The sequence below is a fragment of the Haliaeetus albicilla genome, chromosome 4 (genome assembly GCF_947461875.1).
Source record: "Haliaeetus albicilla chromosome 4, bHalAlb1.1, whole genome shotgun sequence".
NCBI classification, from domain to species: domain Eukaryota; kingdom Metazoa; phylum Chordata; class Aves; order Accipitriformes; family Accipitridae; genus Haliaeetus; species Haliaeetus albicilla.
Window position 1 is genome coordinate 35,068,717 of NC_091486.1, and position 17,157 is coordinate 35,085,873.

At 42.5% G+C, this 17,157-nt stretch overlaps 1 protein-coding gene across 2 annotated transcripts in view; it reads left to right on the forward strand.

Moving 5' to 3' along the window:
* The window catches only part of TMEFF2 (transmembrane protein with EGF like and two follistatin like domains 2), a 132,781-nt gene that overhangs the window by 71,213 nt on the left and 44,411 nt on the right, over positions 1–17,157 (forward strand). For both annotated transcript variants that reach the window (XM_069781869.1, XM_069781867.1), the window contains exon 5: positions 6,414–6,510. In XM_069781869.1, coding sequence (XP_069637970.1) covers positions 6,414–6,510 — 97 coding nt within the window. The remainder of the gene's footprint in view (positions 1–6,413; positions 6,511–17,157) is intronic.

Sequence of the window (17,157 nt, forward strand, 5' to 3'; positions counted from 1 at the left end):
AGGCTACCCATCTTGCCAGGGGAGGCCTACGGATGACAGCTGGAGAAGGCTTCTAAGGTTTCTAAGACATTGAGCTGTGCAAAGTGAGAGGCGTGCGGCTTTGCATGGGCCCGTGCCTCTCCTCCCAGCAGTATCACCTCGTCTGCCAGAGCTGCTCTGTGTTGGGCCCTGTGTTAGGGTAATTGCAACTGAAAAATTGGGGGCAGTGGGGAAAGGAAAGAAGCCAGAAGAGAACGAGAAGGAAGGCATGACAGGAAGCAAGACAGGAGGTAAAAACTAAAGATGGGACTAGAGAGAGCAGCAGCGCTTAGTAATAATGTGAAACTGGTTTTATACTAGTTATTTATGGAACTCAGGGCACTTCCCAGACACTGTTTTCATGCACTAATTAGACTCTATCCAGGGCAGAATCGGGGCCTTCAACACAAGGTGCAGGTGAGCTCAGCACGGGGCCTTGCACAGGAGTGAGCTGTTTCAGAAGTGTTTCTTTCCTGTCCAACATAAACTCAGCATTGCACAGGACTGAAAAATCATGAATCAGCCCTACAAGAATAATTCATTTTTAAAAATTATAAACTTGATAGTTTCTGGTATTTATTAAACTCACAAGCTTTTTCTCCACAGTTCTAAAGCTTAGCCATACCTTTCAAAGCAAATAGGCAGAGAAACTGAGATCCTTATACATTGAGATAATCTACCGGCTGTGATTTTAAGAAAAAAATATAACCTGAGAGTCACAGTACAAATATGAGAGCTGGAAAACACTGAAAATTGAATCTGGGTGGCATCAAAGCAGTGCCAGGCTGTATCTACATGGTCTTTAGCGAGAAGATAAAAGCACATTTTATCAGCAATCTGAGCTGGCTGGATACATCTAGTTCCTCCCCAAAAACCCTGTTAGGTATTTGCATCACGCTGAAGCCATCCCATTAACCTTTTCCAGCACTTGGCTGAGAATCACAACATGGAAGTACCCAAGATGGGACCTGAAGCAATATAAACGCTGGCAAAGGTGGTCTAGTTTCCTGGGCAGCTAGCTCAGGTATGGCACAACCCTGGTGCTGTTTAAATAACCCGCCCATCGATAGCGGAGAGGTGGTTTCAAGGACTGGCCCTTGGTGGTATGGAGAAACCGATCAAAGGCCCATTGGCATGAAGGAGAATATTTCTGGTCTCCTTAAGAAGTTCTGAGTCGGGTTCTGGGCTAGGTAGAGACACTGTTTTCTCATGTGATAAATAATTTCCCCAGCATGTTTGTGGGTGTGAGAGAGAGCAAATTTGTATTTATTGAGATGGAGCCAGACGGCAGGAGTAAAGCAGAACAAGGCATGTCAGAGTTTGGATTTATTACCGATACAGTAGGCCATTTTCTTTTCATTTTGACTGTAATGCCGTTCTGAGCCTGTGCCAGACTGTGAGAGCAGAGTCATTCGTGAGTCGACCCCCTGCTTCGCACCCTTCATTTTTCTCACTTTGCAGGTTTGACTGAGCTAATGCTTTCAGGAAAAAAGACTTATTGATTAGAGTGAAGTCGCTTGCAGCATCTGGGCTTTTATTGGTTGAGTTTGTGAGGTGTTTTTAGCCATTTGGTAGAGGTGCAGGTAGTGTTTGTTCTAACACATTTAGTAAATTCTGCTGGCTTCTCTGCCCTGGTTTCTTTTTCTCACTTCATCCACTCGCCTTGTCACCTGCCCAGAGCACTCCTGTTAGGACTGAAGCATGCGGCAAGATCACCTCAGCTGCTCTGAAGAGCATTCTTCTCCTCCTCCTCCTCCTCCTCCACTTTTTAATTTGCACATTGTCTTTCATTCCAAAATACAGAAATGGCTATCAACCCTCATCTCCACATGATTTTTGTTATTACCTAGATTTTATAGCTAAAAACAAGTGGATATCCTGTTAGGATGAGCTAGAGCAAGCTTTGTTTGAAGTTCTTCTTTAACAATAGCCCCCTGAGAGGAGTCAAGTCAGAATCAGGGATTGCAATGAGCGTGCATCTGATCACATCAATCAAAGGGAGACTACATAATACAAAAAACAATCATAACAATTCATTATAGTCATATTTCTGTATTTTGAAGTGTGTGGTGATCATGTTTTATGCTGTTTCTTTGATGTGTTCTCCAGTATAGTTAAAATATATTGAATAAGGATTATTATAATAGTGTTAGCAGTCCTACAAAGCCACATGAAAACTGAACTGAGGCTCTCTTGAGTTTGCCCTGTTGCATTCAGAGGCATGTTAGCAAAGAGAGATTGAGATATTTGTGGTTAGCTGGTGTTGCCACCTAATTGTCTCTCACCCTTGTGGCTCACCAGCTACTCTTTCCACTTCCATTTACTCCTCACAGTATGGTCCGTCAGGCAAGTTACATGCATGTCCCTTGTGTCACTTAGGAAATAGGGGACACTTTGTATATCAGATCAAGTCTATGAGCTGCTGTGCATATTCCTAACCATCCCATTGGAGCTGCTTTTCTGGAAATTGCAGAGTTTACTTCCATCCTGCCTTTGACTTTTGCTGAGCATCTTGGGAAGAAGCTCGAGCACAGAGATTTTGATGCCTAATTGTTAAAACAACTAAACCACCAGTCATCAACTCCTAGTAGAGCATGAGTCTGGGAAGCTGTGTGGATAAAGTCATAGCATGATTTGTTGGGGTTGTAGCACCTACAGAAGATTCTTGACTCAAAGAGATTGAAATGTAAAGAGAAAGTAGAGGTGTCTATGGTGGGGGGACAGTTTGGGGCTTTTTGTTTTCTCCTGATATTGCAGGAGATAAGCACAGAGTCAGACCAATCTACTGATGAAACTTTCAGTCTGTTTTTTTCAGCTATGGAAACAAAGTAAAATGTCTCAAAAATGGTCTCTTTCTTGTGGGACTTGCAAGCAATATGGATATTCTTGAAATCACAACTATCTGATCTGAGTGCAGTGAGAACGCCAGCAAAGGACCAAATGATTAAAACAGGAGCTGTTGTGGTTACTACAGTCCATTGACTCTAAATTGTGTGTAGTGCCTTCCCAGCTAAAGAATTTATATTGCTTAGGAGATTGAGGTAGTCTCTGAAGTGACTTTCAGATAATGTTAGTGACCTTCTAACCCATGTTAGCACGTTTCCTTGAACTCTGGAAGTTGCTAATCTTGGTAATACAAATAGGAACTTGCAGCTAACATTTCTCAGTTGCGTGAGTAATAAGTGGTGGGCTTCAGCAATTAGCCTCCCTGGAGCCCTACTATGTTGCTACCGGGTCTTGGCATTAAACCTCAACAGTTGCTAATATGAGAACTACGTAATGTGCATGAGAAAAAGAGAATCGTATGCCTTTTATTTTTAGAAGAGGAACCCAGAAACTGGATTATTTTTGCTAACAATTTTTTTTTAGTTGGGATATGAAAGCAAGTGCAAATCAGCAAGTGCAGCGGGGAAAAAAAATGAAAAAGAGTCACCTTAGAAAATGAGCATCCACTAGTCCTCAAGCTAAAAAGCAGCAGGAAATGTTGGGAAAATAACTCTTTCTAAGATGTCCAGATTTATCAAAGCACTTATCTGCACAGCACAGAGAAAACAAGCCCCTGTGTGTGTCCGTCCTGGGTGTTGGTGCATATGCCAGCGTGTATATCTGTGTAGGGAGAGAAAACACACCTTAGGGAAATGTTAAGAATAATATTATCTGCGGTTACTGAAAACAGAAAAAAAAAAGAGAGACAGATAAACAACTGTCTTTTTTAATCAAGACTGCTGCATGCTTGGACACTTAATGACAAAGTGCATGTTGACTATGGAACACTGGATGCAGAGCTTCTTCAGAAAAAGCTGAAGTAGTGACCTCTTATTTTCTAGTAGAAATTAAGAACTGTGTTGTGCCTTACCGTGGATGTTCTTCTCTGAATCAGTTACTTCTCTTCAACATGCTCAGTCTTTCAAATGCCTTCCTTTAATGACTTAAGTAGCTATCTTACTCAGCGTGTGATGTGGAACTGTGTGAAGTCCCTGGTCAAACCACACCTGCTGGACAGTAATAAATAGAAACATTCCAGGAAGGAAAAAAATTTGGGTGTATGTTTTTAATTAAAAGGAAATACAAAGGAATTGATTTGCAGAATAACAAAATAAAGGAATTACAGCTCTTTTCCATAAAGAATATATCCTCACCCTCCTGAACTGGAGCAATTGTCATATTCCTGGTAGGTGAGGAATGCTCGGCTGTCATAAGTTCTGCCCATAGGTCCCGTTGTCCTTTGCATGTAGTCATTCATTACATGTCCTGTCTAATATCTTAACCACTGGAAATTCCCTGCCAAGTTTGGCTGTCAAAGTTATCTCCTCAGTAAAAAAGATTTCTATATTTAAAATGTAAATGAAACTTAGTGAAAAACAGAGGCCTGGGTACAGCTGCAGAGAAGTGGGGAGGAGCTGTACAGCAGCGTGAGCCTCCGGTGCTGTTGGGTCAGGTTCACACAGGCAGCACATGGAGATGCTAATGGTGTGAGAACATGGCACTTGGACACCTTGTCCACCCTCGTACATTGGCTTTTATAAAATGTGACCCTAAAGAGTTCCTCAGTCATTTAAGGAAACAGAAAAACCACAGCTCAGACCCTCCCTACAAAGCCTGACAATGCAGTAGAACAAAAATCCAGCATATGTTTCCTGGTTTCCCCTTTGCTTTTTGTATGTGAATTTTATTGATATAAAGGTGAGCAAACTTGTACAAATAGGGCAAACCCCTCTTTTTTTCCTTTTAGGATAATCAGAATGCTCATCATAGGTGAATTTTTTCAACTTAATATAGTCTAAATTCAAGCATGACTGATAATAAAGTGCTGCAGCATAGCTCATACTTAAACATACCAACACTTCCTTTGACTATATTAAGCCTCAGGAAAAAACTTTTTAGGCAAACCGTCTACCTTAGGTATTTCTGTGGACTGTATCACTGCAGTATCTAAGCATATCACAATCTTTTAATATACTTGTTTCCATATTCTCTGTTGGTAGACAGTGCTATTATTCCCGTTTTACACAGTGGGAAACATGACAGAGGTTAAATAACTTGTCCAGGGTAAGAACGCAAGCTTGTTGAAAAACAGGCATCGGGGTCACACTTGCTTTTCTAGGGACAAAAGCCCTTTCTCTTCCAACAGCTTTGTGAAAGCTTGGGACTTCTGTCCTTTCTTGAGTAAATAACAAAAGCAGCCTATTTCAAAGTCAGAGCACTCCAACGCGAAAGCCTCTGGTAACAACCCAGTTAACGGGTAACACCCAGGTTAACGGTCTCACGTAGTGGATGTACAACATCAGGCAGGTGATTTGTCCCATCAATGTCACTGGGGCTACCGACACACTTCTGCGTGTCCACCAGCTTTGGTAGGTTGGATCTGGACGTGTAATAGGCCTACACCACAGTGCTGACTCCAAAAGAAAGAGAGAAATGAAAGAATGACACTGCAGAGGCTGTTTATGCAGATAACAGTATCAGTCAAAGCTGACTGATACTTAAAGTCTGCATTGGTTTAATTATTCTGTAACTGGCAGAAGGATATTGCTAGGTACTGTGTCTTGCTAGAAAGCAGCATCTTTCGAAAGATATCAAAAGGTGCTTATATACTTTAAATGTAGATAAGGTTTCTTTTAGATCTTAACAAACCCTCTTCTTGGTGCCTACCTTTGTGGTCTCTTTCTCTCTTTCAGTACTCAGGCATCAATATTTTTTGCAGTCCTCTTACACCTGTATTTTTATTTTCCCCTTAGTTCCTTCATGGTTTTGACTTAAAGGCCAGGTACAAACCTTACACAATTGCAGACATTGGCGTTGACTTTCCTGGGTTTCAAGTTTAACCTATGCTGGAGATCGTCCCCTCCTCTAGACAGCACTAAATCTTTCCTGCCAGAGATAACTAGTCCTTGGGGCTCGTAGCTGTACTTCTGAAGAGAAAAATGGTTTGCCTTTGGAATGGCCTAGATTGCACCACACGGCAGGTAATTTCAAAACATTTTCGAGGAAAGCATCCCCTTGGGTCCGTCTCAAGGCCTTCACTGGTAAAGGACACAAGGCAGCGCGTGATGCTATCAATACACCTCCATTATTTTCCCAGGGAACAAAGCAGTGAGGCTGGGTGGTGACACAACCTTCCTGGGCTACAGCTTGAAGGGGTCATTGTTTAAGTGGAAAAGGAAGAGGAAGGGTCTTTCTCCAGTTTCCCTTTTAACTCCATAATTCAGGGAATTTATCACAGACCAATATGGAAATCTCTGTGTTGGCCCCATTCAAAAATAACATCTGTTGGCCAGGCATCGGCTCTGTGAGAAGTGCATTAAGCTGATGCAGGAATAGATTTTTCTAGAGAGGAGTGCTTTGCTACAGTGCTGTCTTAACTAATGTATATTCTTCTGCTTTCCATCAAACAGTCAATGAAGGCTCAGGTGAAACCAATCAAAAAGAGACATCGACCTGTGACATTTGCCAGTTTGGAGCCGAGTGTGACGAAGATGCAGAGGATGTTTGGTACAGTAATTTGGTCTACTCTTCTATTTTAATGAATGTTGTATTATTTAAAGGTACTGTGGTTTAGAAAGCATTACAAATATTAGATACTCAATTTTCTGCACCCAGAGATTCATCACACAGTGATTGAGGTGGTTATTACTCTGAAAAAATGTATAAAACAGTCTGGTTTATAATTTTGGAACATGTACAATTTAGACAAAGTCTAGAAACACAGTTATCCATTTTGTTGCTGTTATAACTTATGTTATTCCATCTGGGGTTTTACAGCTTTATACTTTGGTAAAAATAGAATTGGGAAAAATAATTGACCTAAAGCTTTTCCAGTTAAAAAGTATCATTAGTATTATCATCATGTTAATTCATGTGTGGCATTAGAAACACTGGGAAATCTGTCTCACTTTTTCCTAGTTGCTGGAGTTGAAGACCTAATCCTCAAATGTTTGAAATAATTAGAGTGTACATTTAGACATTTTCTCAATGGAAATTGTTTGGGTTGGTTTTGGTTGTTTTTTGTTAAAGAAGTTTCCAACGTATTCAGGGGTTTTTTAATATTTTAAACCTTAACCACATAAGCTGAAGGGAAATACTTATATCTACTTAGAAATTTTTTTTTTTTTTCATTTTGCCTAGAAGCTATGCAAACATCTATCAAGCCAACTTTAAACTAGTCATTTTATTGTGATTTTGGAATGGCCAATAGATCAAAAAAGCCGCTATTCACAGAGCTGTACTTCTGACACTGCCTTAATGCCAAGCCTCGTATTTCTATCTAAGTAATTAATACAAATTTAGAGAGACAGCAAAATAATCATGCAAATGTTAGAGCTGTTGTCTGGATGATGCTTCTGAAACTGTGGGCTGGTGGTAGCTAAAGGATGGATACAGAGACTGGGCAGTGAGATGTCAATAAAGCAATATTGCCCGAACTCCAACTTGGATGGTAGGAATGGAGCAGAGAGGAGTCAATGAATGAATGAATGAATGAGCGGTGAACATGACAATTGGGCCCAGTGTTGGGCAGTTGACCTCATCCCAGCAAGGTATCCGTGCACTGTTGGTCAGGCATGAAATTATGAACATTTCTGCTATTCAGTGAAGAAGCTTAGGAATATGGTCATGGTCATCCATTTGTGCTTGTTTTCATTTTGTCTTGCCAGGCTTTTAATAACCTCCACTTCTAGTCTTTCAAAAACACCAAGTAAACAAACCACAGAGGCCTTGCTCTGGCTCCGGTCATCAGAAGAAATTGTGGTGTTGAAAAACAGGAGCAAGATGCATCATGGTTATAGGTTTGCAGTAATGTAATGAGATTTGTGTGGAAGAAATTGCTTAATTTTGACTTTGCTTAAGAAAATTACCCCAGGTGTCAGGATTTTCATTGTCTCCTTGACCGGTTGTCCTTGAGAGTTTTGGTGGTGCAGTGTAGAAACAAAACCATGGTAAAATTAATATATCAAAATTCACAGTCTAGTGCTCATGTTTTCATAATTAAGTGCACTTCCAAATTGGAAGGCAGGAGAAGAGAGGGGCAAGGAATAAAATTAGCTACACGATAACGTTATTAATCATAAGCACCAAGTAGCAGTGTTTATTTTTTTCCAGAAATAGCTTGGTAAAATAGTCTGATCCAACCTACCCCAGTTATGTTCCCGCTGCAGCTTTTGCACTATCTAATTCCTCCCCTTTGAAACAACTTGGCTTATACAGAGCAGTGTAATGACTGCAGGAGCTGAAGTTCTCAATCTTTATTGACAGACGGTCTTTCTGTAGGGGAAGACGCTTCTTGGGGCGGGAAGCAGGGAAGGGCATTTACTGGGAAGATGCTACCAGACAAACTGTTAAAAGGCAGGAAAGCAGATTTCCAGCCAGAAGTACAAAGACCATGTAAAGCCTGTTAAAGGTCTGCTTTGAAGTAAACAACTTCATATGCCGTAACACAGCCCTGTTTTCCTGTCCCTGCCCCTTGATCAGTCTTGGATAAACGTCTTTCTAAAAAATGAGCCTTCTGGGTTTTAGGTCTTTGTTATTCTTATTTCTAGAATAAAAGCAGACTATGTGTGGGGGACCTACATCCCTCTTTTAAATGTACATTAATTGAATTTCCATGTTTGGCACCAGATAGACATATTGTCCCACTCCCCCTGCCAAGATCTGGCATGCAGAAAATGTCCTTAGATTGAGTGGGAAAAGAAATTTCAGTTTATTATTTGAACACTATTTTTACGTGGATCAAATTTCAGATGTAAGCAGGGCTCTTTAGCTATCCCACCTGACTGATGAGCTTTGTAAAATCCAAATGGGGTCACTGGGTCCAAGTGGCCCTGGGACCTGTTGTTACAGGGTGATGAGCCTGGCACCAGCAGTGTCCCCTATCAGAAACAGTTTGAGGGTGCAGGGTCAATGCCTGATCCATTCCAGGTAAGAGGGATACAAGCTGGTAGCAGAGCCAGACCGCAGAGAGCTGGCGATATGAGGCTGGCTGTTTGCCTAATATTTCTAGGGTGCCAGAGTAGATCAGAGAAGAGAGCACAGGTGTGATAGCAGATGTGGTTGGGCTGCTGCTGATTTAAAGCGACAATTAACATTATTCTGCATTGCCACAGTCTGTTATTTTGCAGTGCCTTGTCACTGGTTTAACTCTTCCTTTTTTTTCTTTTTTTTTTTCTTTTGGTTATTCATTGCCAGTTGTCACTCAGCTAAATTGTGCTATTGTACTGTGTCACCATTATTTTTAAATCTTGTTTGCGTAAAACCAATCTGTTAATGACTAGACTCCTGGGATTCTGATAGAGGGCTTTTCACATAGAAGACTACTTGAAGGGGTAAGATATGTGTGTGAACGCTCTCTGGAAAGTACAAAGAAAAGGCAGAAAAGAACCCACTTTAATAACAGGTCTTCTGCAGCATGGTAAAGCACACATGTATTATTACCGTATTCTGCAGTCTAATATCACAAGGGCGAATGCAATTTGGCATTCCATTAGTGAATCTCTTTCTCTAGGTTAAAAACAAAGACTGTTCAGTTGAAAGTCTTTAACATCTTGCTACTTTAATATGTGAAAGCTTCTTGTCACTAAGAGGATCATGTATTACTGGCATTATTCCCACCTTTAATGCATTTTGCACCAGTGGGCTTCATGAATATTTAAAGCAGGGCAGTGGCTATGCTCTTTAGCGCTGGATTGCAATCTATTGGTAAATCAGACATTTGGTGTTGCTTACTTTGGGTTTTATTTCTGAGCTGGCTAAGGAATAATTGATTTTGTAAGACAGGGCTACTCAACATAACACCCCGAGAGATATACTTAAAAGGAAATGAAGAATGAAGCGTAACATTCTGAACCGTGGTGTATTTCTAAGATCTTCCAAAAAGCATCTATGAAATACTCACTCACTGTATATAAATAGTACTCACCAAATGGAGTGCCTGCTCATCTGCTAAAGTGGCTTAGTGTCAGTGCATAACCACGTCAGAAACCTGGATTCCAGTATTAATCTCCTCCTTACGGGCCACTGAGGAAATAAGAGCACTCTCTACACTGGACAAGCCATGGTTTGGATAGATACTGGGCAGCTATTTCAGAGGTCCACAATGTGTCCAAGTAAGTGGAAGGAGATAAATAAGAGGAAAAACCCTTCTGTTGAATTTCCTGTTGGAAAACGCTGAGAAGAGAGGACAGGAGTGTTTTCTTAAAACAAGATTAAAGCCTGCAAACCTCTGACTTGTAGAGTTAATCAAAATCAGAATGATGAATTGGGGTTAAATATGCATGCTTTTCCTTTGAATTTCAATATCAGCAGGTCAGCCAGCAGCAGTCTCAAAGTGCAGCACTGCCCAGAATAAGATGCATTTTGCTAGCTATAAGACAGACACACAGAGATGTACAACGTGCTCGGGAGAGAGTGCTTTTCCTGCAGCCTGGCAGCATCCAAGGAAGTAAGGAGGCCGTCTCCGCATATGGCTCTTCTGCCTTCTCCTCCCTCCCTCCTGGAGGCTGCAGGTGGAGGAGAGAGGCAGCAGTATCCCTGGCAGGAGGTGCCTGACCTCGAATGGGCCACTTGGGGGTTTGCACCAGTGATAAAAAGGGGCGTAAATACCCCTGCTGCTTCCCACAACTCGGTCCCACACACCCCAAGGACTCCTCCTTGGCTGAGCCTAGGGGTTTGTGCCCTGCCACAGACACCATGCTTGTGGTAGGCAACTTTCCTCCTTCCTCATGAGCCTGGCCCACGCTGGAGGGGTCTTTTCCATTTCTTGCAAGCAGACAAGGATCCCACCGGGCAGGTTCAGTTCAGGAGAAGATGCTGAAACCGTTCTGTGGGGACACTGTGTCCCTGATGACCCAAAGCTGGGAGCTTGGAGGAAGGCATCCAGGCCTGAATGAAGGGGCTTGGCATGTTCAGTGTCTAGGTCAGTGGGTGAAGGAAGGAGCGTCGGTCTCAGGCTTGCTGTGCACCTGGGTGGTATTCCCAAGTGAGGTGGTGACGTTGCAGCACAATTACAGCAGGTCCCTTGTGTCCTGTGCTTCTTTCCGCATGGCTGGGACAATAAACTCCACTTACCCACGGCAGACAGACACACACACAAAATGTATTAAGAAGATGAACAGTTTCAGTCCTTTGTTTCATATTTTACTGCTAATCACTGATATATATAGTTTGGGTAAATGCTTCTATAAGGCAAGTGAACATTCTGCAACACATGAGGATTTTGAAACTGCATTCTCATGCAAATAAGCAGCTCTGTACATGGGAGATACTTGTGCAAATCATGCAGCTGCCATCTGCAGTGACCCCTGCAATCAATATTGCTCTAGCAATCAATATTTATCTTTATTATAGTATAGAAAGAAAACATAAAAAAAAACCCCTAATGATTTGCCAGCTTCTCAATCCACACAGTAATTAGGTCAGTCAGCTTTGGGTCCCTTCCCCCTTCCATCAGTTGCTCTCAACCAGAGCATCTGCAAACAAGATGCTGTACTACTACAAAGTACTAAAAGGTAGTTTGAAAGCTCACATACATTACACGGGTATTGGCTGCTTCATGTTCAGCAGTGTGTATAATAACTATGTGTGACCTACTTGTTCCAGATGCAGAAACAACAAGCTTCTTTAACATCTGCAACATCCCGTGCATCATACAGTAGATATATTGCTGTTTTCTGCTGCTTTCCTTTCTCTCCTAGAGAAAAAGTAGATCTTTGTTCATGGCTATGTATAACACTTAAACATACTCATTGGACTTGTGGTTCAAATAAACACAGAAATGGAATCAAATGAAATCAAATTAAAAAAAACACAATCCTGCAAAGACCTAAATTTCTGCTTAACTTGAGATCATACCTAAGGCATGAAGTGAATCTGCTGCTGCATAAATCTTCACATGGAGCTTAGTAGTCATGTCTAATAACAGTTCAGGCAAGGGTTTACAGAGGAAAGTAAAGGCACTGTAGCATGCAGTCTCTGCATTGCACAGCAGGAGATGACCAAGCAGCTTACACCCTCTTACACCTGTGTCACTTATCTTAGCCCCAACCTAAGAGCTACCTCCAGTGCCTGCCCAGAAATTAGCCCAATTCTGGCTCTGTTAACTGTTAATGTTTCATTTGGTGCATGTTCTATGGTTAAAAGATTTTGAAATAAAAAGAAAATGGCTGACTTCCAGTGTAACTCTTGAGACGCCATGTTGAGATAACTGTAGAGATACCTTGCAGTGGGCTAAGAGTCAGTAATACTGTAAAAAAGTAGCCTAAGCAACTGGAAATTGGTCAATGAAGGATTTACAATGAAAGACAAAACATCAGGAATATTAGAAAAAGCAAGATGACACCTACCTATCTATATGTTATAATTATTAAGCCTGCTCTGAGAAAGGGTCAGGTCAGTAGCTGTTATAGGAGGCTGCTCAGCCAGATCTACTGCCTGGGGCATGAGAGCTGAGTAGAGAACCCAGCCATGTTCCTTCATTTGGCCTGTGGAAAGAAGTGCCATGTGAACTGGCACAAAAATGGGAAAACTAGCAAAATACAAAATTGTAGCTTGAATTGCTGTCCACAGCACAAAGAAGAACAAAGTTGCAGCAGTTCCAGCTTAGGTGAAAGCTTCAGGCTTATTAGCAACCAGTGTCTAGACATCATGTAAGAGTCAGAAAATAAGGTCCTGAGGTGAGCATTGCATGAACGCCACAGTTCCTATCAGGTTTCTCGCTGGTAAGCTACTGAGATATTGTAGGACTCTTTCAGTGGGCAGTTTCAACTTAAAACTAGCCCAGGTGAAAAAGTGACTTTGTGCCCCACCATAGCCAGAGAAAGATCCCCACTGACTTCTAAAAGATCTTAAATCAAGCCAAGAATATGTGGTTTTCCTCTTTCTCAGCAATGAGTCTGCAGAAAAAGCAAGTAAGATATCAGAACAAGAAGTTAGCTTTATCTTCAGAGGATGTTTCTCTAAGAGCAGCTTATGGTCCAGTCCTCCAGAGTAGGAGGCAGGAATGAGCACATTGTATTTCTAAACTGAATGCACTCCTAGTGGCTTGGCTAGAAAGTTAATGCTCGGAAAAATGATGGCTTGTGTGGCCATCTGGTGAAATTGTTTTACTCTACATACATTTTATTTGGTTTTAGTTAAAAACAACCATTTTTCCCAGTCAGGTAAGTTTCACAAAATCACCTTACCATCTTTGCATCCTTCATCCTGTGCCAAAATAGCCTATTTAATTTTGCAGTGAGACTGATTCCCAGCTCCCTTAGGATGATGGTTTGGAGAATTTGACCTTTCCATCCATTGAGTCAATGCAATCCTTTAGAGACTTATGTTCATTTGACAAAGTCCTGCCTTTCCAGATTCTCAGGATTTATTTTCTTAATAACATTCTTAAAAAAAAACCTGGTTTTAACGTAAGCCAAGATTGTCTGGAGTTACTTATACTTCATAGTGTTTTATTACCAATACACTTTGGAACACTCTGGTAAATAATTCAGCCTACACAAAGAAATTGGCTATATTTTCTCTATACATCGAGGACGTCTGTTATGTAGACTATATATCACGGCTCTAAATGTTCTCAGATAAATGCAAACCCACATTGTGTTCCATCTGTACTACTCACCCAAGTAGGTCTTTTAGGGACCTTATAAGACACATCTATCTCTTATCCAAAAACTAGAATCCCTAACGTTTGGTTTTGTAATAAAAAAGACATTTTTTATCTTTTGCAGTTACAGCAAAACTCGCTGTGTGTCCAGGGGATAATACCCTATACAGTCATAAAGCTTATAGATTTTTTTTCCTTGTGCTCCTCTTTTCAGCTGCTGATCCAAACTTGGTTTTCAGTTTCAGAAGGTGAACTTCCAGCTTGTGGAAGTCAATGAAAGTTATTCCACTGGCTTCAGTGAAACAAAAGTTCTCTTCCAGTATCATAATCGTGGAGTAACTTCTCAGTAGCCAGTGGAGCCTTTCACTGGCAGAAGGGAGAACAGACTCTGTCGGAGTATACATGTGCTGTCGTTCACAGAGTGCAAAGGAATAACTTGGAAATTGTGATGATAAAAGCAGAATTTGGCTTACTGAATGCTTCAATTGCTTCAGAGGAAATACTGATTTGTGAAAAGCCAAAAAGAACTTGTGAGATTTTGGGGGGGTTTGCTTGCCTTATCATGGTGCCATGCTCCTGTAGGAGCAAGACAAAAATTCGTCTGAAATTTAAGGGGAGGAAGTCTTGTAAGCCATGTAGAGCTGTCATTTGTTTTCACAATTATTAGTCTGTCAACAGTAGAGCTGAAAAAAAAAGCTACAATAATTTTAAAAGTGTGGCTTAAAATAGCTGAATTTTCCTGTTAGGTTTCCATGGCCAAGAAGCCTATACCTATGTTCAGCATGTGGTGTGTGGACAGGATGCATGGAGGCATAGAGGGATGGGTGGTCATGGCAGAGAAGGCAGGGGGGATGGACTGGGAAAGGACAGAGGACTATGGAAGCGGGGAGAAAACCTAAAGCTGACTTGAAGCTAGTCCATTGTGCTGTTTGCTGGAGAGCGGGGAGGAGCCGCAGCGGCTGCCCACACGCAGGGGCTTAGGGAGGGTTTTGGGGACACTACTGGAAGGTGGCAGGGGTCCTCCTCCCCTGCCTTCCCTCTGCCTGGCCTGGAGGCTGAAATGGCACACCCAGCACGGAGCAGGTGAATCAAACGTTTATGTGGCGGGAACAGCTGGAAGATGCGTGGGGTAGCAGCTCGGCTGGCATCGAGGTGGTGTGGCTGTGGACTGCATTAACACCCGTCTGTGCGCGTTACAAGGGTGCACGTGTGTGACTGGGCATTGTGTGAGACAGCAACAGCATCCCTCTCTATTTTCAGGAAAAGTCCATATACCACATGTACGTGTGACAGCAGGGCAGCAAGCAACCATTTTATGTGCCCAGTTTAACAGGGGAGCAAATGAACCCAGGGTTTGGTTTTTTTACTCCTCTGCCACCAGCTGCGACTGCAGCGTTCAGTCCTAGGTAGGAAAGTGTAGCAGCCTTCTGAGCGCACACCTTTATTTGCATTTGAAGGAATGGTTTTGGCAGTCTGTTTTGTGCTCTTGCTGTAATACAGGGTGTTGTAAAGATCATGCCCGGCTCCTGCCGCTTTGTGGGAGGTACACAAAAGGATCCCTTTTGACTCTGCAAGGGCAGAGCTGTGCACGGGCGCTCCAAGGCAAAGCCACCGCTTGGTTGTGTAACCCCATGGCTGGGAGAGCCTGGGCTCACCGGGCTGTGAAAGTGCACATAAGGGATAATATGATAATGCACATCAGATATTAATGTGCATTGACACATAATCGTCTGCATACATCAAGGCATTACAGCATGAAAGAGCAAGTGCAGAGACCTTGGAGAACAACAAGCTTTTGCACCTTTTTTTCCTGTTTTCTTTTCCCCTTTTTTGTTATTTAACAATAAGCTTTCCTCCTTCCCTGGCCCCCCATTTAGCCAAAGTCATACCCTAGTAGTAAAGTGAGCGGTGCCTTCATGACGGCCTATTTAGTCGCAATAAAAAGCCGATTGGCCTAATGCGCAATCAAGAAAGGAGTGACATTTATTGCTTCAGTTTTATGATGCTGTGAACTGAGCAAGATTTGGAGCCTTACAGTGCCTTCAGGGGGCAGGAGATCACCAGCAATGAATTGTATTTATACCTTTTCCAATTTCCCACTAGCATTTTAGCAATAAATAGACTGTGTTGTTATTGAGTTTTATGTAAGTATGTTTACGAAAGCAGGAATACAACTTTGTAGCTCAGAATTACATGTGTTGGCTAAATAGATCAGCAGAGAGAATAACTATGTAAAGCACTGGGAAAGCACTTTCCAATTTATTATCAAATGTCTTAATAGAATGCTTCATCTCTTCCATCCCACTTTATGTTAACCATTAAATTAAAACTGCATCCATTGCAGAAGGTCGGAGGCTCCTTCACACACCCATGTTGGAACATCAAGGCCACGATTTGTTCACACATCTGAGCCATTAAAAATACATCCCATGCATTAAATATGAGCCTGAGGAAAACTCAATAGGAGCTGACGTACAGGGCTGACCTCGGCTCTCAGCCCCTGCAGGGTGGCAGGTGTCCCTTCCCCGTGGCGCCCATCTCCTGCCCTGGTCCTTTCCCATGCACGACTCACAGCTAAAAGCCTGTGTGAGACGTGCCCAGATGTACAGACTTAATTGCTGTCTCTCAGCCTGCCCATTTTGTAATGAAGCTCTCCCATGCGGAGGTGCACGGGTGCCCCCGGGACGCCCGTCCCGGCCAGAGCACAGTGCTTGTGGTGCATCCCTTTCAGGAACTGCAGGTGGATTCTGCTCATCTGTGTCCCAGACCTGAAGAAAGTTACTCTCATCTTGTTAGTTTCCTGGCAAGGACGTTTCTTTGAGATGGCACATTTCATTCATTCCTTCATCTTCCTTTCCCTGGCAGCAGTACTCTCTCTTGGGGCTTGCTCCCAAAAGCACTTAGCCACTGTAGTCATCATGAGACAGCAAGAGAAGAGGCAGCATCCCCAGCCAGTAATAACACCTGGTTTTGTACAGCAGCTTTCCCCTACACACTTGAATGCTCTGACAAAAAGGAGGGTTACTACTGCTCTCTCCCTCTTGTACGTGCAGAGATTTGCTCAGGTCCCAGGCTCATACCTGTGGGCCAAGATCTCATTTTACCACTGTGCGGGATGATATGAGGTTATTTTGCTTTATTTCTGTCTGTGCAGGAGGTGTAAACAATGCCTGAAGGAAAGCCTGGAAGTATCCTCCTAAAATTTCATTAAATAGCTAGACTGGATTTTGTTTTGTAATTTAAGTCAGTTTACCAAGCAGGGTAGCCTGGAGTACACAGCCAGTTCAGGTGGTGCTGCCTCAGGCAGGTCTCCTCAGAAGTGGGAGGCACACATGTTTGAGGACGCAGAGCCGTTTATGGTGAGAGGGAGTCTGATTTTGCATGTGCGGAGGGAGTCTTTACACGGAGGAACTCTTTCACCACAGTTTTCTTCTCACTAGTTTTAGGAAGGTCACTCCTGAGCCTTGCCTTCCCCACCGGCAGTGGATGGCTCATGTGCTGCATGGGATGGGGCTTGCAGCACACTGGTATCTGCTAGCCACAAGGCC